The 26,953-nt window shown below is 43.9% G+C and overlaps 1 protein-coding gene across 8 annotated transcripts in view; it reads left to right on the plus strand.

Annotated features, from left to right (window-relative positions):
• Positions 1–843: 843 nt before the first annotated feature.
• The window catches only part of CCDC88A (coiled-coil domain containing 88A), a 302,568-nt gene continuing 276,458 nt past the window's right edge, over positions 844–26,953 (plus strand). For 7 of the 8 annotated variants that reach the window (XM_075339323.1, XM_075339325.1, XM_075339326.1 and 4 more), the window contains exons 1-2: positions 846–1,391; positions 1,475–1,575. In XM_075339323.1, the coding sequence (XP_075195438.1) occupies positions 1,329–1,391; positions 1,475–1,575 (164 nt within the window). In that variant the 5' untranslated portion in view covers positions 846–1,328. Of the gene's footprint in view, positions 1,392–1,474; positions 1,576–26,953 lie in introns of all 8 variants that reach the window. The other variant, XM_075339320.1, reaches the window with a different exon arrangement.

Genomic DNA, 26,953 nt, shown 5'->3' on the forward strand with positions numbered 1-26,953 from the left:
GTATATAAAAAGGCTTTTCCTGTCTGGGCTACTAACACTGTAAGAGGTTTTCTGCACTTACACATCTTTCCCACTCCCCTCCTCCCTTTTTAGCACATGGTCCTGTGAGATTTTAGGGTTGTCTAGATGGAAATTACATTACACTCTCTTTTTCTCACTTTTAGGGGATTCTGGAAAAAAATATATTAAAAGAAAATAACAAAGGAAATACCTAAGGGCAATCCTATATAGTAGACAATTAATGGAGGTGATGTCATCATATCCAAATCTAATATATATAGGGGTCCTCTGCACAGCATAGTGCCAGGCTTTATGCAGCAGCACAGAATTACCCTTTTGTAGCAATTCCAAATATAAAGGTAAGATATTTACAAATAGCCATAAAGTCTAATTAGAAATAATGGATTTTTGTAGTCGCTTGTCCTGATGAGATGTGTTGCACAGCTTGCACATACCAATAATGGAGGGGATGATTCGGCTATGCTGGAGGAGGGGTTTGCCCTCTGCAGTGGATAAAGTAAAATAATAGGGAAGAGGTGCCTAGGTGGCGGAATGGCATTCTACAGGGTGGGAATTGTATTTCCATAGGGCAGAGACTGAATTGGTAAAATCCGCTACTTTGTAATAGCAGATAGGAAAAGGGGAGGGGTGCAGAAAGGGGCAAAGCTCTTGTAATAAAAAACCGACTAGCAAAAAAAAAAAAAATCCTTTGTTTTATATGAATGTAAAATATTTGGCTCAAAGTCCCCAATTCTGCTGCCAGCCACAGCCATGAGAGATAAGGCACTGTGATAGAGGAGGAGTCACAAGCTGCCAGCTAGAGACAGTTTGGGGTGGATGTAGGAGCTTTTCAGCCCTTGCTTGTATTTTGCCTTTTTTTTTTTTTCTTCCTCCTTCCAGATCTGCTGAAGACTGGAGTCCTTTTTCCCATTTCTCCACCCTCCTATTCCTCCCCCTTCCCAGTCTCCAGATGATGCCTCCCACTTGTGCTGCATGCAGACCCTAGTTCTGCACCTCTGCAGAGAAGGGAGGGAGGGGAAGCAGGGCTTCTATTATAGTGAAATGTATTTAATTTATTAGAGGATCTCAGATTTGGACCTAGAAGATTTCTACAAGTGCTTCCTATTTTGGATTTGCCTCGTTATTTATTTTTTTGCCTCTTCATTTTTCCTCTTTTTGTCTTTTCCATCTTTTTTTTTAATTTTTGCCTTCACCCAAATGGCATTACTACATCACGGACACTGGATTACACTATTGTATTAGGAATATCATCTGGATTGCTTCTTTATTTAATATCTGGAGGATTATCCAAATATTTTATTTAGAAAATGGAGAATGATCTATTTACTCCACTCCTGGGAAATTTCATGAGCAGTCCTCTAGTGAGCTGGGTAAGCAGTACTCTCTTTTTTTTCCACGCTGATCCATGTGCAGCTATGCCTCGATTAACGATTTTATTTCCCCCCCCCCACAGATTAAGACTTTTGGATCCTTGGTCAAAGGAAACGGGACTCTGCTGGATGAATATGTCGCGCTCGTGGATGGCGTTTTCCTCAATGAGGTCATGTTTCAAATGTAAGTGAAAAATTGGGGGATTTGAGCAAGGGTGATGGGGTCAGAGGAAAAACTGCAGCCGCCTCCTGTGGTCCGAGCTGCTGCAGAGCCTCTTTTGCGTGAAAGCTAGACAATAAAATGCTGGATGTAAGCTATATTTTTTTTGAGAGGTTCTGCAGCAGCTTTCTCTAGTTTGTGGGGGAAGTTCAAATGGACTAATGCAAACCAGCTCTAGTGGAAATTTAAGAAATCTGATGCCTTCAGGGCTTCACTGTCTGGAATCCAGAAGAAAAGAAAATCAGATGGTATATTTGCAGGTTACTTTAGTGGGGGCCATACTGACAGCATTAAAAAAAACAAAACCCAAACACTAGGGGCCTGTGCCACTAAATGTGAGGATGGGAATGCTGTCATCTCCCACTGCTGACAGTGACTGCCTGATTGACTTTGACACCCATATACAATGGCTGAGGATTGAATTAAATGACCCCCCGCCCCTTCTACTTAAGCTTACAAGTGGAGGAATTAAATGGGTAATGATGAGCTAGTAGTGACGGCGTGGCTGCATAGGACCACGCTATTGTGCAAAATTGCTGTATGTGATTGTGTTATTTTGAGGAAGAATGAGTAAGGTAGGAAAATCTGTATCTAACACACAATCAGAAAACATGTGGAGGGTGCAATGGCCTGCACTGAAAGATAAGGAAGTCCTGTGCTTCCAGCCTAGTCACGTCAGGAGGATGTGGGGGTCTTATTTCATAAGCACTGTTGTCTGTTCTTTGTGATTTATATGCCACAGGAAAATAAAATTAGTGAAAGTGTCTATTCATATACGTATATATGAGAGAGGTGTATCTTTTATTAATTGGTCAATAATCATATCATCCAAGACCTCCTAGCAAACATTGCTGGTCTCTATCATTCAGAGGTTGTTCACTACTTTTACATTATATAGATATTTATTCATTTATATAGCACTGTTAATTCCACAGCGCTTTACATACATTGGCAACTCTGTCGTCCATCCTATCTGTATGTCTTTGGAGTGTGGGAGGAAACCCACGCAAGCACGGGGAGAACATACAAACTCTTGGCAGATGGTGTCTTTGGTGGGATTTAAACCTAGGACCCCAGCGCTGCAAGACTGCAGTGCTAACCACTGAGCCACCGTGCCGCCCATTGATGCCTATCCTTTAGGCACGGTCAACGTCTGATCGGCTGAGGTCCGACACCCAGCATCCCCGTCGATCAGCTGTTCACGGTGGCAGCAGCTGGAAGTGCTCCATTAACTGATAGTGGCCACGGCTGGTTACTGATAATCCACCTCCTATTGATTTCAATGGGAGACAGATGTGCAGTACCCAGCTATGGCCGCTATCAGTTGACGGGGCAGCTCCAGAACTGAGTATTTCTGACCGCCTACTGCCGCCACTGAGAGCAGCTGATCAGCGGCGGTGCTGGGTGTCAGACTCTGGCCGATCAGACGTTTATGACGTATCCTAAGGATAGGCCATCAATGAAAAAGTAATGGAAAACCTCTCTGGGAATTCTCAAATGCTGCTCTTTCCATTGAATTCCTTCAAATTTCTGGAAACGGCAGAAAAGGCAACGCAGTCCATTAGGGGACCCATTAATGTTGAGAATACGTTTGCCTCTTTCAGCTTCTTGAGAAACCCATCAAGTGTCAGAGTATGCTGGTACTTGTAGTTTCATAGCATATTTGAAAGTATATTAACACTAGAACTACTGGACTTGTGACACCTATATAGAAATACATGGTGCAAAAATGACTACCTCAGTAGTTCTAGTGTTAAAGCAGGGCCATATTTATAGGTAAGCCGGAAAAGATAGCGGTCTGCCAAATGATTTTTCGGCTGATTGTTATCTTGGAAGGCCAACTTAAGCTGTTGACCAGAATCCCAGAGACTGACATCAGCAACGGCCTACAGGCCATACTGCCAACCCACACAGACAATAGGACCCATCAGGTCATTTTTACCTGAGGCTATAAATGACCCAAATTACTGTCCACTCCACTGACAGCTTTGCTAATCAATCTATTGACTGGCTGAGTATCTTGTATTAGGTGACAGCACCATGTGATGCATTATTCCCTTTCCAGGACCTAGTTGACCTTGGGTCACACATCTTACTGGTAAATTTTGGATTGTCAGCTGATTATAATGCTGATTTGTATGTCATATGCAATGGATCAGGTTTGTATTTGGCTATCAGGCCTATATTTTTTATACGGTCTCACAAAACATAACCACGTAGCATACATTAAAAAATGATTAACTGCAGTCCTATAAGTATTTGTATGCACAGCCAGCAGTAGGGGGATATCCAGTACATGGATACCATTTTTCTGAAAAAGCCATACAATACTAAGAGGAGGAAATATGACGCTGAGTAGGACCATGCTTGTTTATACACCGTTCTTAACCTTTTTTGAAAAATCTGCTTCCTTTTTCATGAAGATCTGGTAGGAATTTATGTGGCCATTTATGTGTTGAGCAGCTGCCTGGGGCACTTTTGGCATTCCAGACAAATCCTTTTGTTCATTTTTGCATTGCTAAAGTACATATAGGTGATTAATATATATATATATATATGTGCAGAAATATTACTAGAATATGAACTTTCCTTCGTTGGAGCCGTATATCCAACTTATTTCTTATACATAATAATGGCCAAACCATGTGTCACTCAATCTGAATTAAACACCTCCTAAGGATATATTAGTTTGGGTCACAAGATGGGACATCTGACGCTCACATGAGCATATGACTCGGACAAGTGCAATGCGAGAAAATCTCGCGTTGCACTCTGACCAATGTTATTTAATGAGGGTGAGCAGATGGTCAGTTTTTTTTCTCATCCAGATTCTGGATGAGCGAAAAGTTGCAACATGTTGCGATTGTCAGTGAGAGCCGTGTCACCTGCACCCATACAAGTCTATGGGTGCGAGTGAAGCATTGGACTGTACTTGGATGACATCGAAGTGCAGAGCGATAATCGCATCAGCTGACAATAGAGGAGATTAGGAGATTAATCCTTCCCTCTCCTCTGCAGCTGTGATCTGATCGCAAGATCGGATCACAGTTGCATGACACTTGACTCAGGTTGGCATACCATTGTGTGAATCCAGCCTAACAAAGATGAAAAAAAATACTGTTCCTATGTAGTTTTGTGATTGAGCACTTTAGATGAGTCCACATGCAAGCAACCAGATTGTTTTACCTGTTTGTTTTTTATTTGTTCAGAATTGATGTACAACCACATATCAATGTGATTTTTCACAAGTAGTCTCGCCCTTAGGCCTCATTCAGATGTTCGATTTGTTTTGTTGTCGTCCATTTTTCTTGTATGCAAAAAAAATTACAAAAATTCAAGCTTCTGCTGCCAATTAAACAGAAAAAAAAAAAAATGGGAACAGCCCGGATGGTATCCATATGTTGTCCATTTTTTTCCATGGACTTGTTGATTTGAGTGGAAATATTTGATCTCTGCAATTCAAGTAAAAAAAAAACATTAATGTTTACATTTTATTTTTTGTGTAGACATCTTGGTCTGCAAAACAAAACAGATGTGAACAGCCCCATATACTATAGCGGGCATGTGGTCTATATAATACACAGACCAAACACATACATGAAAAAAACATCTGAATGATGCCTTAAGCGGGCTTTACACGCTACGAGATCGCTACACTACATAGTTGAAGGAGAATAACGAGAGAAAGGAGGGAGGAGGAGGCCTGCTGGAAGCAGGCAAGGAGGAGAAAGAAGAGAAGGAAAGAAAGGGTCGCAGGGCCGCGGGTAGTCCTGTAGGTACCACGAGCAGTCCTTGTTGGGTACCGAAGCCGAGGGCCTAGAGGCGCTACGAGTAGTTGCAGGCTGCGGTGGCCTGGTCCACATTGACATCGGTGGAGTGATTAAGCTGCGACAGGGGACGGTCCCTAGAGACTGGAGGAGTGCAAAGACAATCTCCAAACAGTAAAAACCGAGGCCCAGGGACGTTGTAAGCTCCCAGGGCCAGAACCCATAGCAGACCTTCAGAAAAGGGGTACTCAGCCGACAGGTGACCCCCCAGCCTGGAGGCTGTAGTGGAGGCCAAGCCAGGTCCATCTTAACTAAGGCAAGGCTAGCGAAGACAGCAGAGAAGGAGACACTAAGAGAAGGGTACCGGATTTCACACTCTGAATCACCCAGAAGGCGGAGGTCCCTGACAGAGGTTCCAGCAGTCCAAGGGTCCTGCTACCCTGACAAGAACTGTGAGTAAAGAACTGGAACTGCACCCTTGAAGTTGCCTCAGTTATTTCATCTGCATAGACATTTACAAGCACCAACAGTGCCCCGGGCATTGCTCCACCTGTGGGGAGCAGTACCACCATAGCTGCCATCACATCATCCCGGTGGCCTCACACAGCAGCGGCGGCTTATTAGCCGCATACCACAGGTGGCGTCACGAACACAACCATTAACAAGCAAGCCACATATTTTACTGACACCCACCAGGGCCACGGAGCCGGGCCCAGCCACCACTGACTACCACCGGACTAGTCCGGCCCGGCACCGGGTGTCCCACAGCCCTGGGGTGGGCGAGTCACTAGCATCGGCTAGCGATGTCACAGCGTGTAAAGCACCCTTTAGGCTATGTGCGCACACTGAGTATTTGGTTGCAGATATTTCTGCACCAAATCTGCATCTATTGGCAGGAAAAATTGCTGCATTTTAAGTGCGTTTCAGTACATGAGTTTCCTATGCATTCTGGGGTGGAAAAAAACTCTGCAAAACAGATGAAAGTATTTACATGCAGCAGATTTATTTCTGCACCAAATCTGCAAGGGAAAAAAAAGCGACATGTACACAAAACTTCAGGATCCTCATTGCCTTTGCTAGCATAGGGATTTGCATGCAGTTTTGTGACAAGACTGCACTCGAAAACCGCAATAAAAATGCACTATGTACACATGGTTCGCTCACATCTTCATATAAATATGCCAAGTGCAATCCGATTGAAAAAAATCGGATTGCACTTGCACCAATGATGCAGTGCTGATCTGTGATTGTTTTTTTCCTTAGCTGTATTCAGGTTGAGGAAAAAAAATCGCAGCGTGATACATATGGTGATGTACAATGGCCAAGACTCGCCAATGCAAGTCAGCGGTGCAAGAAAAAATGGAAGTTACACAGACTATCCGTATGCCGTCTGTTTTATTTACAGAAACATTACTATTCTGTAGCATAGAACAATGTACATGGTTCTGTAAATTATTGTTGAAAAATAGCTGCTGAGAAAAATAACGCATGTCATATGGATGGTAGGCGAGAAAAACGTCACACACTCGCATAGCACTCATGTGACATATGGAATATGATTTTTGTTATATGCAGATATGAGCAAACACTAAGGCCACTTTTACACTGCGCTCCTCTTCCCGTTTAGTGGTCCTGTTGGGACTGCTGTCCGAAACCCCAGCAAAACGGGTTCCGAACGAGGCCATTGACTATAATGGTGCAGACGGAGTAACCGTGTGCTCTGTCGTGCACCATTTTCAGCAGTACACGCATTTTGGAGGCGGACACCCAGACATATATACTGTGTCTTGGTGTCTGCCTCCAGTAAGCGTATACTCCTGCACATGGTGACTCTGTCTGCACCATTATAGTCAATGGCCGCGTCAGCCCATACGTCCAAAACCTGTTTTGCTGGGGTTTGGACGGAAGCCCTGACAGGACCACTAAACTGGGACAGGGACACAATGTGAAAGCGGCCTAAGGCTTATTTTACACAAACATTGTGAATTTATCACAGTCACAAGTCACTGACACTATCAGTGTTCACAGTGTTTTGGAAGCATCATGCTTCAGTTGCATCCAAAATTCTGTGCTGTGATGTGCAGTACAAACACAGTGAGTGCGATTTTTAGAAATCACTTGCCTACTGTGCATGTGCGGCCCACAGCAAAGACTGACCTGTTCGGAGGAGACTTGTGACTTTGCAGGTCAGGACCCACTGCGTCCGGGACGTAGCGGGTTCTCATTGTGGACACGTACCCTTAGGCCACTTTCATATTGCGTTTTTACCTACGTTCACTGGTTGTCGGGGCATCCGTTAGAACCTCCCTACTACAAAACATGTTTCGGACGCATGCGCTGATGGGGCCATTGACTAAAATGGAGCAGACGGAGTCAGCGTGTGCTCTGTCTTGCATCATTTTCGGGCATATACATTTTCTGCAGGCGGACACCCGAACGTAGTCTGCTACATCTGGGTTTCCACCTGCAGAAAGCGTATATGCCCGAAAATGGGGCAAGACACAGCACAGGCTGACTCTGTCTGCGCCATTATAGTCAATGGCACCATTGGCGCATGCGTCCGAAACACATCTTGTGGGGGTGTTCCGACGGAAGCTCCGACGGGACCACTAAACGGAGGTAAAAACAAAATGTGAAAGCAGCTTTAGTACTACAGAGATCTACGATGCTGTCATTACGAGTCATGATACACTCACATGTTTCACCTACATATGGTTTCAATACACATTTGCTTGTTTTGCCCTTCCTCCCTTTGCATCATCAACTAATTCAATTACATTTACTTTTCATCTTCTTTTCAAGCGTCTTGGGGTATATTCACACAGTGTGAGGCATCTTTGCCACGGTGTTTTTCAGTAGTTTTGCCAAAACTGTGATTTTACTGTAATGTGTGAATTCACCCCTGCATTTCTTCACAGAACTGTCTGTTTTGTTTTTTAAGAAGTGAAGCTTCCTTAGTGCAAGTGAAATATCTATCTACCACATCTATATTCAGCGTTGGTAATGTCAGCCGGTAGATGAAATCATGTGAAAACTCATGATGCAAAGGCCACATGACCAACATGGAGATCTGGTCTGCGCACAACAAGCGTGCACTTTCTTATAGGCGTTTCCATGGTGACTGGAAACCCGGGGCAGTGAATGCATCCATGAATTGAAGTTGCACAATATACTAGTATATGGGAATGCATTTATCTGCCTCATTTACGGTTTTTCCTTCTTGTATGTGGTGTGGGATTTGGTTTAAGAAGAAATAATGTTTGATTGTAAACCCAAAATAAAGACCACTAAAGTGGCATTTTATAGACAGGCAATTTATATTTTATTATGTTCTGTAGATGTCTAAGTGACATTAAACTGTAATGTCAGTGAATAAAATATGAATAAAGTTGTTTTTTCAAAACAATGAAGGCCTGTCTTGTCGATACGGCAAAGCGGTAAACCGGTGGCCTGTTGCTAGAGCGACACCACAGCAGAAACTACTATAGCAGACATTGATTTGGCAGATTCACTGTCACTGCACCATTTCTAGGGCTTTTTTTTTACTTTTTCATTTCAATTGTGGTTTCAGACAAATTAAAACTGCCTTTGATACCCATAACAGCCAATTACAGCACAGCTTTCATTTTGCCAGAGCTGTTTTGGAAAGGAAACCTGAGGTCTGATTGGTTGCTATGGCCTACAAAGGCTTTGGTGATAAATAAGGCCTAGTGTTGTTTCTTTTAGACAAAGCCTGGCTACACACGTTGAAGATTTTCTGCACATAAAATCTGCAGCAGTTTACACTACTGGAAAAGTGGATGGGTTTTAATTTGACTGCACTATTGTACATGCTTCCTTCCCGACTCCAACCAACCCCCTATGTCTTTACCCTTTTCCCACAGATTCCCCTTTCAATGAACACACAACAGCGGCTTGGATAAATTGGACAAATCGGCCCCTTATTAAACAAACATAACAGTAAATATATAGCATAACTTTCTTTAAGCGAGGAGGGCTCTTGGAGCTCCAAAATCTGGCGGATGTTCCCATAGTATTAATAAACCAACCGGTTTTGCACCCAGCCGTGACCACCAGCTCGGGGACACCTCTTACCGGAAAACCATTTTCCTAACACCAACTCCAAGGGGATCCCACCCTGGAGATCCCCAGAGTCCGCCAGATATTTACCATTCCATAGGAAGAGGAAGGGGTTACCATCCACCTGACGTATTACCCCCCCCCCCACCACCATTTTACAACCAACTTCAAAAACCCACCTCACTACCAATACCCGAAATGACCCTAAACAGTTTATTGAAATTCAACACTACCTCCTAACAACCCACACCCCAACTCAACACAGGGCGGGAGGGTGGTACCTTTTCTGGTTGCCACAAGTGCTGTTCTGGTAGCCAACCCCCCCTTCCTGACATAATATACCCTATACAAAGCTTAACCACGCCCCTAACTTTTACACCAACCCCCCTAAACGTTTGACACGCCCCCCCCCCCCCCGAGCCCACGCTTTCCTTTCCTCTCAAAAGGTAACCTCTCGTTGCCGTACAAAGTGAGTCATGAGCCACTTTGCCCGTGGTTCCGCTGTGGACTTCGATCAGCCTTAGGGTACGGTTCCACTTATGTATGACTCATGTGAGTGTCGCATCGGTATCACCCAGCACGGCTGCACACTCTCCTGACAGGAGCGGGTCGGCTTCATGTATTTCCTACCAGCTGAGACGCTCCTGTCTGGAGAGCAGCAGACCATGCCAGGTGATACCGATGCGAGATTCACACGAGTCATACGCAAGTGGAACCGTACCCTTATTCTCGTACACATGATGCCATGTTTTTTAGTGCAAAATTTGCTCTCAAACTGGCTTTTGTTGTGTTTTGCTTCTTAAATCCATGGCATGTCAATTTCCATTGTGGTGACTTACCTTTATAGTGTTGGTATTAATTCAGTTCAATATGGGCCAAAAATCTGCAGGTTAAATAGTTGACCTTGCATTTTACACATAAAAACGCATGACTAAGTGCAGATTTTAGAAGCAGAAAGGCAGCAGATTTCAGTTTATCATACCCAATATGTGAACTTGGCCAAAGGCAGAAGTGGATAGAGCAAGAAGTATTTTTATTTTCCTTTTTTTTTTTTTATTTTCCATTGTTTCTGACTTGTTGCTTAAAAATCTGACCTAAAAACTGCGGTGGTGTCTTTCCAAAAACTGTGGCAGGTTTATCAAGCTTTTATATGCCAATATAAAAAATGTACAGTGGAGTAAACTGCATTTTGATTTTTTAAAACTCACACAAACTATAATAAATTTAGTACGTCAGTACATTTTTTTTGGGTGGGAAGGGACATGTCTACGTTTTATTTTTGTGTATTACTCAATCCAATATAAAGCATAGACATGTGAACAGCTCCATATACTATAATGGATAGGGGTGTTGCGATTGTAGTCACAGACAGTACGACTGCTTCCAGGCCCATGCTGTAGTGAGACCCGCCGATTCAGTCACTTATTTCAGCTGGAAGTGTGTCAGAGGATGCACATTCATCTGAAAAGTTTTGCGGCCTGGTCCCTTCACTGCAATACATGCCGCTGGCCAATCAGTGGTCGGCAGCAGACATCTGTGCGCTAGTCACAGGCAGCGCAAGGCAGTGACATCATGCGCTGCCCATTGCTTGCATACTGGAGTCATTTGCCTGCTTCTGCGCTGGCTATAGAAGAGATTACATCTGCAGAACAAGGACATTACTGCAAGAGGCCCAAGTTAGAGGACATTATACCAGGGTAGGGGACATTAGACCAGGAAGGGGCCAAAAAGGGGGGACATTATTTCAAGATGGGGACAAGTTCGAGGATTGGATTATAGAAAGGTTAGTTTCACATATCCGGCTTTTTGACGGATTGACAGATTCAGCGCACTCCAGTACAGTGTCATACAGTACAATGGCATCGCGACATCGTCCTCTAGTTACACACAGATAATGAGTACATGTTTTATCTGTGAAAAACAAGAGTAGAACATGTACGCGATTCACGATGTCTGAATAAGGCCTTAGATTGTCTATAAGACCTCATTCAGATGTTTATCACAAATATTTTGTATGTGTTTTTTACTCATAAAACATATACCCATTATAATAGCTTTTCACATGTATGAACTTTATTGTGGATCATATGTCCACAACAAAAATCTCTGAAACATGTCTGTTTTTGATCCAAATGATTGCCTTATTGACCAGGCACAGCCATCCAGAAATTCTAGGATATTCCATAAAAATAAGACACTTGTTTTTGCCCTGTAAGTAAAAAAAAAAATGTGAAGTTGTCCATGATTTCACTGAAGCCAAAGAAAATACAGAATATTTTGATTGTAATTATCATCATTTTACAGTTTAAAGTGAATGCAGCTAATGATTTAGAATTATAGGCTGTAGACATTTATCACTTATCATAATGATTTATTATGGTTTTACAATGTGTCCGAAAAAAAATTTGCCTGTCTGGTAATTTTTCATAAGCTGTCCAGAAAAATAAAAAGTGAAGTTGGCGACCTTGAGGCACTGTCATACAGACTCAGCCTTTAGACTTCTGTCCTTGGGTGTTTATGTATTTAGGGACATCCTTGGTAATTGTATAAACATTAGTTACACTGATTCCAGTTAAATTATAGACAATATTTTTGCTGATGAAGGGTATCTATAGCTGCCCAATGTGGGGTAGGCGACATAGCAGATATAATACAAGTAATGGTTACATTGCTAAAATATTATTGTTAAAGGGAATCTGTCAGCAGGTTTTTTTTCTACCTCCAATGGTGTATCACATAGAATACTGTTTGAAGCCATTCTGAAACCATAAAAGAATTTAAATTCTGTAAAACACCAGAGCTAAAAGCTGCCCTACCCTCACCAGACTCTCAATAGAGGTTGTGTATTGATTGTTAGGTGTCAGTCACAACAAGGGTTGTGCCGAACTGGTGTGCCCCTTAGGGGTACTTCACACACAGCGAGATCGCTACTGAGATCGCTGCTGAGTCACGTTTTTTGTGACCTCATTAGCGATCTCGCTGTGTGTGACACTGAGCAGCGATCTGGCCCCTGCTGTGAGATCGCTGCTCGTTACACACAGCCCTGGTTCGTTTTTTTTATTGTTGCTCTCCCGCTGATAAGCACGCATCGCTGTGTGTGACAGCGAGAGAGCAACAATCCTGAATGTGAAGGGAGCAGGAGCCGGCGTCTGACAGCCTGCTGTAAGCTGTAACCAAGGTAAACATCGGGTAACCAAGGTGGTTACCCGATATTTACTTTCGTTACCAGCCTCCGCAGCGCTCACGCTGCCAGTGCCGGCTCCTGCTCCCTGCACACGCTAAGCTAAGTGGTGTGTGCTGGTAACTAAGGTAAACATCGGGTAACCATACCCGATGTTTACCTTAGTTACCAGTGTCCACAGCTTCCAGACGCCGGCTCCGTGCAAGCGCAGCGTCACTTGCACGTCGCTGCTGGCTGGGGGCTGGTCACTGGTCGTTGGTGAGATCTGCCTGTTTGACAGCTCACCAGCGACCATGTAGCGATGCAGCAGTGATCCTGACCAGGTCAGATCGCTGGTGGGATCGCTGCTGCGTCGCTAAAGTGTGATGGTACCCTTAGTTTCTAGTCCTATAATGCTAATCACATGGTAATAAACCCATTAGTGTATGTAAACAATTGCACACACACTGATGAGAGGCATAGTTGTTTTTTTTAACCCTTACAGCATGCTGTCTTCAGCTTACATAGCAAAAACCTGCTGACAGATTCCCTTTAATGGTATCTAAAGGGGTTGTGCAGTAGTACCACACTTGTCAACAGGTTATCCAGGGTATTACTGCAAAACCCTATCTACTTTATTTTGAGTGAGTTGCAATACCAGACAAAATCACATTTGCTGTTTTGTAGGAGAAAGAAGCTATTGTTTTTAATGTTGACCTACTCTTATCAATCTGACAACTACAGAGGTGCTTTTACTATGTATTTGTTTCTTGGCAGCCAGAAGGCAGGTGCATGAAATTCTTCCTGGAATTTAAACTTCCTTCCTTCCATTTCTAGAAGGTCACAGTCTTCCATTGACCAAGACGCAAATTAATTTCCTTTAGCTCTTTACTATCTGGGTATGTTTCAGAAATTTTTGATTTAGATCTTGAGGACTCTCTCACACCACCATATAAATCGGACGAGTGCAAACCGCTAAAAAAAAAAAAGGTATTGCACGTCAATCAATGAGCCAGTGCTGATTTAATGTACTGATTCATTGTGAGAAAAAAAATTGCAGCATGCTGCGATTTTACTCTGAAATTGAATGAGACTTGCCCATTCAAGTGTATGGATGTGAAGAAAAAAAATGGATGCAAAACAGAGCCACAGTATAGTATCCAATTTTTACGGCTACATCACAATTCTGTAACATACGACACTGTTAGTGCTCCTGTAAATAATTAATAGCTGCTGAGTGAAAAACTGATTGTTCATGGACTGCACACGGAAGACATGTGGAAAAAACAATCATTCCACTTCTGGAATCGGTATTCCACTTCTGGATCAGTATGGGATTGGGGTTTTTTTGTTTGTTTTTTATATGCCTGTTTGACCCTAGCTTGAAACTGATTCTGCTCTAAATTCCACATCAAAAACTGTTGGGCTATGTGCGCACGTGTGCGTATTACATGCAGTTACGCTGCGCTTTATAGCTCAGCGTAACTGCATGCGTCCTGCGTCCCCTGCATAATCTATGGAGATTGTGCAGGGGCCGTGCGCACGTGGCGTCTTAGAGCGCAGCGCTTCGGCTGCTGCCCGAAGCGCGCGTTCTAAGAAGTGACATGTCACTTCTTCCGTGCGCTTTGCCGGCAGCCCCTGCTCTGTCTATGGCAGGAGCTGCAGGCAGAGCGCACGTTCTCTGCCGGCACCATGCGCTTCAGAACGGAGCTTTTCAGCTGCGCTCTGAAGCGCACCTTTTAGGTGCGGTGTAGAGCGCACATAGCCTTACAAATACTAGCCGAATAAGCTTCCTATTGAGTTCTGGTATTCAAATCAGTCAGAAGCTTATACAAAGAATCTCTAAAGCCATTTTTGATATTGATTTTAGAACAGAATCTGCTTTAAAATACACATAAATAAAACCTATGTGAATTCATCCTCAAGGCTCCAAAGATTTTCCCTCCTTAAACGGTTATTCCAAAAACACAAGTTATCTCTTGTCTTTAGGGAATAACTTCTTGATCGAAAAATAGACTCTGAAACCTGGGAACACCCATTACTGAATGGAGCAGAGGTGGACTTCCATGTCATTTATGACTGGGCTTTGTAAAGCTCAGTTTCTGGGTTCCAGAGCTCCATTATTGGGATCGGTGGGGGTCCAAGGAGTCCATGGATAGGGGTGAACTTACTATTTTGAGAATAGTCTGCACTCTCATCCGTCTTTACCATGAAAGGCAGACATGCCCGTGCTTGCCATTAAGCCATTTTTACACAGGAATTCATGTTCCCAATCACTGCCTTCATGTAAACATGTCATGGATCAGCCTACATATGAGATTGGCTGATTGCATTTTTTATGCGCCCTAAAAATCATTGTTGTTCAGCTCGGTAGCGCATCTTCCCATATACACGGAGGATGTATAGCGGCGAATATGCAAACTTTTTGGGGAGGACCAATCATGATTGTTTTCCTCCATAGATTTTGCAAACACGAATAAGGCTATGTGCGCACAGTGCGTTTTCGCAGCGTTTTTGCGCTTTTCGGGTGCGTTTTTGGCCTCAAAACTGCATGACTTTGCTTCCCCAGCAAAGTCTATGAGTTTTCAATTTTGCTGTCCGCACACAACTTTTTTTTTTTTTTTAAGCTGCGTTTTTGAGCTTAAAAAAAAAAAATGGACATGTCAATTCTTTCCTACGTTTTTCTGCGTTTTCCCCCCATGCAATGCATTGGAAAACCGCAGCAAAACGCAGCCAAAAACGCACCAAATCGCGGTAAAAACGCATTCGTTTTTTGCTGCGTTTTTTTGTCGTGGGTACGTTTTTTGTGCGTTTTTAGCGGCCAAAAACGCACAAAAACGCAGCGTCAAAAAAACACAGTGTGTGAACTTAGCCTAAAATGGAAGTGTAATCAATGCTGATATAGCGAGTCTAGCAACATTTGGCACTTGTTTTGAGCAGATTATTAACATGTGTAATAGGATCCTATGTAAATGTCTGGCAGTTATTGGGTAATTTTTATTTTACAGATGGTTTATCAGTTTGTACTTTATATTATTCTGGCTCTGTTGTAATAGGAAATTGCTCTACAGTCACTGATTTCTTGGTAAGATTTACAGCAGCCAATCTGAAAAGATAGAGCCGCAGATGTGAAAACTCGGGGAAGTCACCGCAGCCTGAGCCAATGATAGATTTCTAGCTACCTTAGACCTGTAGACATCGTAGTTAAGCTGTGGTCCTGAATTATGCCTCTGCTCTATTACAGCACAGTTACAAAGCAGCCAAGGCATAGACCACGTACAGAATAAAAAATAAACTAAGGCCACCACCTCTGCATATACCAGAAAAATCCTTTTTATAATTTCCTAATACTGCGTGGTTTTGCTTTGTCCATTGTGCATTGCTCGTCTTACTCACCACCTCCTCTTGTCCTCCTGCCCCTCTTCATGTAGATGACATGTCCCAAGTCATCCACACAGTGTACCCATTTTCGGTCTTGTGCAGGCGTATTTCACAGAAGCAGGATTGGGGGCGCCATGTGGATGACTTAGGGCTCGCTTATATCACCGTATTTTGTGTCCAAGGGCAATCTGACAAAACATCTGATAGCACTCGGACCAATGTTAGCTTATGGGGCTACTCACATGTTAGTTTTTTTCCTTCAAATGAGATGGTCAGAGGAAAAAAATCGCAGCATGCCTGAGTTGGATCCAATATGCTGGTTGCACCTGTAAATGCAAGTCATTGAGTGCGTGGAAATCATCGGACTGCACTCCGATGACATCTGAGTGCAGTTCGATTTCCACGCACTGACACAATGGAGAAGCTGGAGAAATGTTGTCATCCATCTTCTCCTCACAGTGTGCTCCAATTCTCTTATGTAAGAGAATCAGATCACTCTGACATTCGGATCTTTCTCTGATCAGAGTTTGCTTAGTGTCATTAGCAAAATTAACCCAATTCTCTGCTGAATCTACGGTCGTGTGACCCTGGCCTTAGGACGCATCATCCACATGACGCTGGGCAAGAGGACAGCTATTGCAGGGAGAGAGAAGATGTTGAGCAAAACCAGTGGTGCCCATCAGACCGATCCACGCCATATGAGGGTATTATAAATATAATCTAATTTTAAACAACTTTCTCCACTTTTACAATTTTATTGGGATAAATTTTAGGCCCTGTGCTCACGCTGCGGATTTACCGTGGATTTTGCCGCAGAAAATGTGTCTAACATTGCTGCAGTCATTCCCCAGCAAATCCTATGAGTTTAAACAAAAATGCTGTGCGCACACTGCGTTTTTTTTATACCCGCGGATTTTCTGCTGCGGAATTAATGAGCATGTCACTACTTTTCCGCAGGTAACTGCGGTTTTTGACATAGATAATGGTAAAAATCTGCAGGAACCAACCTGCGGTAAATCAGCGGCAAACCGCGGTAAACCCGCATGCTGATTTCGCTGCGGTTTTTACCGCAGGTGCGGTATTCTTTATGAGGGTCCGGATTTTCCTTAAGAAAAAGGCACTTTCTAGTGCGGACATAGCCTTAACTTCTCTATATTTGGAACAATTGGTTAGTATACAGGACAAGATTTCTGATTTCCATCTCATATGGAATCAAACTCTGCACTTGAGAAAGTAACCGAATCGGTGCATAGGAAAAGTGGTGTAAAAGCCGAACCAAACCTCTCAGAACAGGTTTTTTTTTTTTTTTTTTTTATTTAAATATTAAAAGGACCCACTGGCGGACACAGACCGAAAAGGGCCCATGTGCAAGAACAATATATCGTCCTTTTGCCACCCAAAAGCTCAACATGCACAATTCCAACTACTTTTGAGATAGAAATGGCCCCCTTAACCTCTTGGACCCCTATTCGGTACCTCCAATGATATGCATGCCCCTCAAAGGACCTAAGAAGATGGCAGCTGGAATCTGACTGGCTAGTCAACTTTTCCTTCGTACAATTTTTAATAAATCGATGACCTCCGAAAATCATAGCTGGAATCTGATTTGGCTCCTCTACTTTCCGTTTTGTTTGAGTTTTGATGAATCATGTTTACTGTAAACGACGTGGCATATTTCACATATTAGAATCTGTTTTATTTTTTTTCCCATTTTCACCATGTAGTTGGACATTTGTTTACAGTAAAGCAATGATTAATGATTCACATAAGTTGAGTTTACAAACTAATTTTCCTTTAGACGGACACGTATACACCCGGGACCGTATATGCTGCAGACAATTATCCTACTTGTTTGTTTCTGGCATGTAAGTGGAAACTGAGGTCTCAAAGGAAACTCATGAAAACATAAGAGGATTTCTCCTGAACATCATTCACTGATAATTGTGACTAAAATAATTTGCAGTAGACTTAACAAAGAATCGTCCTAAATCTCTTTATTCTCTTACGGTTATACAAGGTCTAGCACACAGCTATACAGTGTGGACTATGTGCAGTTCTTTTTAATTACTGAAGTGCTACGGTATTTTTAATTAAAGTCCTGTAAATGGAATAGGCAAGACAAAAGATAATCCAAAGCTCTCTAAGGCTAGGTTCACATTGATTCAATGCTCTCCAGGAAGCACTATCGGGGTTTCTGTTGGAATGCCTGAAAAAATGTATACCAATGTAAACCCCGACAAATTCCCGATGGTGCCATTCGATTGAATGAACATATGGAAGTGGAGACAAGTGGATTAATATCTGTGCTGCCGATAATTCAGTGATGAGCAGGACATAGGAAAATGTAAAAATGCAGTTTAATAGTCAACCTGTTTCGAAGTGACATACGTCTTCATCTGGACAAACCACAGTGGTCACTTGTTTTTTATGTGTTAAAGATGTGGAAAGATAGATAGATTAGATAGCCATATAGATTTTACAGCTGTTAAATAAGTAGATAAAAAAAAAACACCTGGGGTCCTGCCATATTTTGATAACTATCAAAGGTAAATCAGACAGCTGTGAGCTAATATTATCAGGCAGGGAGGATCCATGGCCATTGGTTTCTTCCTAGTTTATAAAAATAAGCCCGTAGCCGCCCCAGAAGTGGTGCATCACATTAGATGTGCCAATTCTGGCGCTTTGCCTCTGCTCTTTCCGATTGCTGTGATGTGGTGGCAAGCTGGGTAATGATAGTTGGGGATAGTGTCAGTTGGCATCGAGCCCTGGTATTAATAATGGATAGGCATCTATCAGACATCCTCATTACTGACCCAGTAAGTAAAAATAAAACCAAAAAAACACACACACAATACTTTATTTAACAATAACACTCCCTGACTTTTTCCCTGGTTCACCAATTTAAAAAAAAAACAAACCCTGACCGTAATCCAGGGAGTCCAACGTAATCCAGAAAGGGAAAAATGAAAGACATAAAAAGATCAATAAAGACAAGACTGTCCTTCGTTCACCAATTTATTGGAAAGCAATGCTCCCATGTCTGACCAGCAGTTCCCAAAGAGTTCCTTATGTATATCAAAGGTTACAGAGTCTCAGAATGAAGCTTTATAGGCTTTGAGCAGCAGCCACTCCAGGCTCACGCTGTGCTCTGCTGCACTCCTGGCGACTATGATGAGCAGTGACGTCAGGAACGTGATCGCTCATCACTCTGCTGAACGGTGAAGTCAGGAACATTACTGCTCATTACTGTGAGTGACATCACATCAGAGTGATGAGTGGTGGTGTTTCTGACATCACCGCTTATGACAGTTGCCAGGAGTGCAGCAGAGCACAATGTGAGCCTGGTGCGGCTGCTGCTCAAAGCCTATGATGCCTCATTCTGAGACTTCACAGCTTTTGATCTACATAATTGAGGAACTCTGTTGGAACTGCTGGACTACAACAGACATTGGAACTTTGCTTTTGAATAAATTGGTGAACGAGGGACAGTGTCTTGTCTTTATTTCTCTCTTGTTATGTCTGTTAGGTTTCCCTTTCTGGACCAAGTCAGAATCCTTAAATTACCTTGGACCTTTGCGGGGTTTTTTTTTGTTTTCTTAAATTTGTGAACCAGCAAAAAAGTTGAGGAGTGTTTTCTAAAATAAAGGTTTTTTTGAGTTTTTTTTTTTTCTTTTTTTTCCCCTCTGTACTTACTAGGTGAGATGCCAGCTGACACAACACAGCTGACAACAACCCCAGCCACCGTACCAGAGCAATCTAGAAGAGGTGAGCGAAGAGCCAGAAATGGGGCATCTCATGTGATGTGCCACTATTAGGGCGGCTGCGGGTTATTATTTTTAGACTGGGAAGGGCCCAATAACCATGAACCTTCCCAACCTGATAATATCAGTCCGCAGCTATCTACTTTACCTTTGCTGCTTTTCAACAATGGGGGGACCCCAAGTCATTTTTCCGTTTATTTGTTTGTTTATTTGGTTAGCTGTAAAATCTAATCTATTTATCTACAGTTGAAACCAGAAGTTTTACATACATTATCTAAAAAGACTCATCTGCATGTTTTTCTCATTAGTTGACATAATATCAGAATAAACCTTTCCCATTTTAGGTCCGTTAGAATCACCAAACTTAATTATATTTGCCAAATGCCAGGTTTATTCTGATTTCATGTCAGATAGTAAGAAAAACATTCATACGTGGTTTTTTTTAGATAGATGTTGAATCCAGAAGTTTACATACACTATCTATATCTGTGTTTTTTATATATTAAAGATGTGCATTCATTTTGAGTGTCACGTGTTTTTTTTTCCGGTACATGTTATATAGACCGGACATACACATACACACACATGGTCAAAACAGAACATGCCACACTAGCGTGGTTTTTAGCAGACGCTTGATCGGGCTCCAGGGGCCAGCCTCTCTCTGAGGCTGATCTCTTGAGGGCGACATTGAGGACGTGGAATTTAGAAACCAAAAGGGGTCGTCTGTCCAGGGGGCGCGGTCCCCTCTCCCCTATCTTTTCAAACCCAGATTTTGCCCCGGCAGTTGGGGCCGATGTTTTCCTGTGCCGGAGGAGGAGCGGGGACGTGCGCTTCTTTCACATACTTCAGGGATCCCCATTGCCCACATACGACTTGCTCTCTGCCTCTGCCTTGGGAGGGGCCATACCCTGGGTTTGAATATTTCCAGATCAGGTCTTTCTTGACCGGATCAGGCCGGGAGGCACTTTATGCTGCCCCCCTCCTCCTCGTTTGAAAAGCTCTTTCTTTTGGAAGAGGCTCCGGGACATACCCTGTTCCTTATCTATAACCTTTTGATCCAGAAGGGGGATGTGGACGAGCTCAAATTTGTGGGGGGATGGAGTAGAGACTTGGGTGTGACTATCCGTGTTGAGGAATGGAGGACTGCTTTTCTTTTCACTCACAAATTTTCTAGGGCTTGTTCGGTCCAGGAAACGGGTTATAAAATTCTCACCCGCTGGTACCGCTGCCCTCATGCCCTACACGCAATCTTCCCTTCAGTGTCAGACAGATGTTGGCAGTGTAATCACGAGAGGGGGGATATGTTGCATATTTGGTGGAGCTGTAGCCTCATTAAGCCTTTTTGGAGTGGGGTCTTCTCGGCATACAATAGCATTAGTGGGGAGGCCCTCTCTGGTTCTCCACAAATCGCTCTCTTATCTATCCTACCGGGGTCTGTTAAATCTCAGAAAATAGGACTATTGCGGTTTTGCCTAGCGGCTGCCTGAGCCGTGATCCCCAGACACTGGAGGTCTACCCGTGCCCCCGCATTGGATGAGTGGCTTGAGGAGATGGCCTCCCTTTACAGAATGGAGAGTCTCACTGCTGAAATTCAGGACGCTACTGAAAAATTTATTAAGATCTGGAGTCCCTGGGTCATTTTTTTGGATTCTCCGGACTTCGGGTCCCTCTTTGGGGCGAGTTGAGACTCTACCTAGATTTTTCCTGCTAGTTATTCCCGGCCCTTTCTTGCCCTTCCCCATGATCCTTTTCCCCGTCATCATTCACTTTGTCTACTTCCCTCTTTCTTTCTCTCTTTATTTCTTTTCCTTCGACTGACCATTATGTGCCTTTATGGTATGAATGGTAAATCTTTGCTGTTTATGGTATAGTTTATGGATTTTATACTTTTATAATGGTTCAAGACAGAATGATATAAATGTTCTTAAATGTTCTTTATTGTAACAAACTGTATATGGCTACAACCATGCAAAGCCTTTCATGTTTCATTGTATTCTTGTTTTTTTTGTTTGTTTTGTCTCTATTTGGGGGTTTGCCTTGGTCTGCAGCCCTGCTTATTGTAACCAAGCTTTAATTTTTCAATAAAAAAGAGATTAAACATTAACAGACGCTTGAAGGGGGCCTTATACAGTTTTCCAGATATTCTCACAGAGATCACTTATTATTGTGAGCCTAGCCTAACTGTTTGCACCATTTCTGCTTGTTCTCCAACATTTCAACCAGGGATGTCAACCTCAATCTTTATTTTTCTCAATAAGTTCTCCAAAAATAATGGAAAGTCTATTTTTTTTTTTCTTAAGAGATACAGTGGAAAACAAAAATTAATTATTTCTAATCTCAATAGATATGCTTATATTTCTTTACTGTCAATAATACACTTGAAGACTACTCTTCGTCCACATTGAATAGAATAGCTCTGCCAAAGCTGTGGATGGAAACTGTAAGTATATTCAAAAGTAACTTGGAAGGTCCTGGGCCACAATCTGAAATTTATAACAGACCACTTGCCATATTATTGCCTTCAATTTTAGTGTCTTATGTGCCAGAAGTGCCTTTACACCCCTCGCTCAGCACTATTTGGGTGTGACTGCTGTCACTGCACCCCTATATATTTCTGACCCTAGGCATATTACTCAGAATACTAACTGGCCAGTGATTGTAAAATGAATGACTTCTCACAAAGATACTTGAAATGTTTTATGTATAGTCCTTGGTCATACATAAAAGAAAGTCTCAGATGTGATTTTATTTTTTCCATTATTTTTTAATGTTCAAAATAATCTGAAAGGGCTACAGTTTATCCGGATGTATAAGGTAAAAATCTACAGTGTGTGGTTCACACCTTAATGAAATATTCATGTAGTCTATAATTCAGGAGGGCATGCATGCAGTCATGCATCGAGAATGTTGTATGTAGCAGGGGAGCATGTCCATAGGTCGTACTGTCACTAACGCACAGGCCCAGGATGCTGCTTTTATGGGGTCATAAATGTTTTACAGTGAAGAAACTAGAAATGATGGTACATTCCTGTGGAAATCAGAAAAGCAAATGGTCAGCCTCAACATGTTGGAATTTGTTTTGTGCACATTTCAGGATCCTTACTTCTATGAGTTATATCGTTTTTACATTATTCTATTCCAGCATTGCCTAATACCACACCAGTGTGTTCTGCATAATTGTACATTGAAGAGTGATGAGGCAAGCATGACTAAGATTGCTTTTATCATCAGTTCTGCATGGTAGGGTCTAAGGTGAGCCAGTGTAGCTTGTGATATAGGATGTTCAGTTCCCTAGTTTACTTCTAAATTAATCTGCAATTGATGGCGTACGGACCCAGTCATAGAAATATTTGCGTTAATTGCTGTATATGCAATGTTATAAAATTGCATGCTATGTATTTTAATCTTGAAGTGGGTTGTCCAAATCTGATGATTGATCCTTAAACATGTGGTTCACTACTTATTTTTCCAAGCCACATTGCTATAATGTTGAGAAACAAGTCTTCTCTCAAATACCTTGTGTTGCCAATACTGCCTGTGAGTGGCGCTATTGTGGTCCGCTCATCCCCTTTTCGTGACCCCTGGGATCCGGTGATGTCAGGTCAACTTCCGATGTCAGGTCAACTTCCAGTTGACCTGACATCACCGTGGCCTGCCCCAGTTTTCCTGAGTGACTGGGCTGTGGGTGGCGTTTCACCACTCATAAAAGCCCAGCATCGCTCCTGCTTGCGGTGCTCTGCAGGAAGCAGGGAGATGCTGGGCTGTGACACTGGGCTGTGATGAGCGGTGAAACACAGCCCAGTGACTCAGGAAGACTGGGGCCAACCACGGTGATGTCAGGTCAACTGGAAGTTGACATGACATCACTGGATCCCAGAGGTCACAGAGCCAGGGGGTCATGAGAAGGGGATGAGCGTACCGTAGTAACTCACTATTGGCAACACAAGGTTGTTGAGAGAAGCCTTGTTTCTCAACATTATATCGATGTGGCTTGGAAAAAAAAGTAGTGAACCACCTCTTTAACATATGTCAATAATATCTGATCAGTGGTGGTCCAACTCCAGGCATCTCCACCAATCCCACGGTTCTGGATGTTCACAGTATGCATAGCTGTAAAAGCACAGCTCCATTCACAGTTTAGTAGCCGTTCTAAGGTACTACAGCTCAGATCCCATTCACTTCAAGCTGAGCTGCAGCATCCAAGAACAGCCACTACACAGTATAGAAACTGCACAGTATACAAACTGTGCTGTCCGATCTGTACAATGTATACATCTGTACTTCAAGGGAGCTGCAAAAAGTCGATGGATGGGGATGCCAAGTGTTTCCCCCCCATCAGATGTTGGTGAGCTATCCTAACCATTCTCTTATATTTCCCCTGCAATGGAAATTGCAAGGGAATCTAGCGTAGTGAAGCTCCTGTTTAGTTGAATGACTGAGGGTGTGAGACACTAGTTCTCCGTTCTGGATTTTACAGAATGTCCTGACTGGGGGGTCCCTCTAACATGTACGTTGTCTAATATGTACACTGTCCATTGGGCTCAATCTAAATTTCCTGCCAACATCTCTTTCTTTATCGTTCCTTTGGGAGACCCAGACCATGGGTGTTTAGCTTCTGCCTCCGGAGGACACACAAAGTACTACACTTAAAAGTGTAGCTCCTCCCTCTGAGCTTATACACCCCCTGGTAGCCAGTCCTAGCCAGTTTATCGCTTTGTGTTCAGGAGGTCATACATCCACACATGCATTCTCATCTGATTTGTTTGACTTTTGGAAAGAGTTTGAAGAAAAGCGGGTCCATGTCTGGAGTCCCGGCATGTCCCTTCTCACCCCACTGTGTCGGCGGTGTTGTTAAGGTTGATTTACAAGGCTGCTCCTTCACCATCCCTTCTGGGCTCTGGCTTGAAGTGGGAGCCAGCACGGTCTCCATGCCTGGCAGGAGTCCGGTCTCCATCCACAGCCCCTTGAGGATTCTGTTGGACCGGAGCACTCATCCCCAGGGACATGGCCCTGCGTCTCAGCAGCTAAGTACCTGAGACGTTTATGTTGGGGGTCCCGGTTCTTTATTGTATGGGGAGAGTATGCTGTATGTGATTGTTTTAACTTTTCCGGCGTGTTCTCCAGCTTTTGCCAGAGAACCGCGCCGATGGTGCCTGCTTGTCGGCCTCTCCGATTAAATTTAGGCCCCGGCTTCGCCGGAGGCCTAGTTTCGTTTTCCTGCCCTCGCATGTCACTCATGCAGAGGGACAGGTTCGGTTCCTCCCGGCGGCCGTTCTACACAGGGGAGGGACACTCCCCACTGCTGGGGCGTCCCTCCTTCCCTGCAGGTCTCTATAGCCCTCCAGTTCCCACTCTTTTATAGGAACGCCCCATTTCTCAGGCAGAGTTCACTCTGCTCTGGGACATCCTGCATTCTGCATCTCTGCTGAGGTGCTGCGCACTGGGGGACCTGGCTTCGGGATCTGGAGGGCACACAACACCGCGCTCAGCGGTCTGGTAAGCCACAGCCGGTCTCCGGTTGTGGACCTCTGTATATTCTCCCTGGGGTTCATTCTCTGCAAAGCCCCCACTCCAGCAGCATGTCTCACACAAGGAGCAAGGCTCCAAAGCTTTATGCTGCATGCACTGCATGTAAGCTCCTGACGCCTGAGCCGAGCATTTATCCACACTGTGATGGTTGCTCTAACTTGGCGGTGCCACAGCCTGGAGTCTCACCCCCAGTGGTCTCTCAGGCTGCTGCTGCTGCTGCACCTGTGACTGAACCCCCGGCCTGGGTAGAGTCCTTTTCTAGGTCCATATCCCAGTCATTTGCTGAGTCCATGGGACTTTTGTCCAGGACTATGATGAATATGCATCAGCCCCCCTCACAGGGTGCCTCTAATACTCTTGACAGAGGACTCCTATCCTCTGACCTCCGTCCATCAGAGCTCACGGAGGATTCATCATCTGATCCCAGACCCCGTCCTTCTAAGAGAAGGCGCAGGGTTTCCTCCCCCTCCCCATCCCACGGCTCTCTCTCAAGAGCTGACTCTCAAGATGAGGAGGATGCCCTCACTGGGGGCTCGGAGGCTATGTATCCCATCGATTTCTCTGAGGGTGACTCGGACCTTAGTGATTTGATTGCTTCTATTAATTCTGTGCTGGATCTCAATCCGCCAGTCTCAGAGGAGCAACCCTCTTTGGCAGAAAAACATCAGTTTACCTCGCCTAAGAGAGTGAAGAGTGTGTTCTTTAACCACTCCAGTTTTCAGACCGCTGTGACCAAACCCAGGGCCTGCCCTGACAAACGCTTTCCAAAGCGTGGTTCTGATGACCGGTTTCCATTTCCACCTGAGGTGGTCAAGGAGTGGTCTCACTCCCCAAAGGTAGACCCCCCCGGTGTCTAGGCTCTCAGCCCGGACCGTTGTGTCGGTGGCTGACGGCACCTCACTTAAGGATTCCACTGACCGTCAGATTGACCTTCTGGCCAAATCTGTGTATGAAGCTGCGGAGGCCGCGTTTTCCCCGACTTTTGCAGCAGTGTGGGCTCTCAAAGCTATCTCTGCTTCTCTGGAGGAGATGCATTCCCTCACCAAGGAATCTATGCCTGAGATGGTTACCTTAACTGCTCAGGCTTCAGCTTTTTCATCTTATGCCATGTCTGCCATGCTAGAGGCTGCTCACCGCACTGCGGTGGCTTCAGCTAATTCTCTTGTTATCCGCAGGATTTTGTGGCTTCGAGAGTGGAAGGCAGATGCTTCTTCCAAGAAGTTTCTTGCTGGGCTCCCTTTTGCTGGTTCACGGCTGTTTGGTGAACAGCTGGATGAAATCATTAAAGAAGCTACTGGCGGGAAGAGTACTTCCATGCCACAAACCAAGACTAGGAAACCCGCCCAGGGTAGGAATCAATCGAGGTTTCGTTCCTTTCGTTCCTCCAACTGGTCATCCTCTAAGCCAACGCGCGTCCGCTAACTCTGCCAAGGATCAGAAATCCAACTGGCGCCCAAAAGCGCGTCCGCAGAAGACCGCAGGAGGTTCTGCCACTAAGGCAGCTTCCTCATGACTCTCGGCCCGCTCCAACCACGTCCTTAGTCGGTGGCAGGTTCTCCCACTTTTGCGACGCTTGGTTAAAGCAAGTCTCCGATCAGTGGGTGAGAGACATCATATCTCACGGCTACAGGATAGAATTCTCTTCCAGCCCTCCAAACAGATTT

Source organism: Anomaloglossus baeobatrachus, chromosome 3 (genome assembly GCF_048569485.1).
Source record: "Anomaloglossus baeobatrachus isolate aAnoBae1 chromosome 3, aAnoBae1.hap1, whole genome shotgun sequence".
NCBI classification, from domain to species: Eukaryota; Metazoa; Chordata; class Amphibia; order Anura; family Aromobatidae; genus Anomaloglossus; species Anomaloglossus baeobatrachus.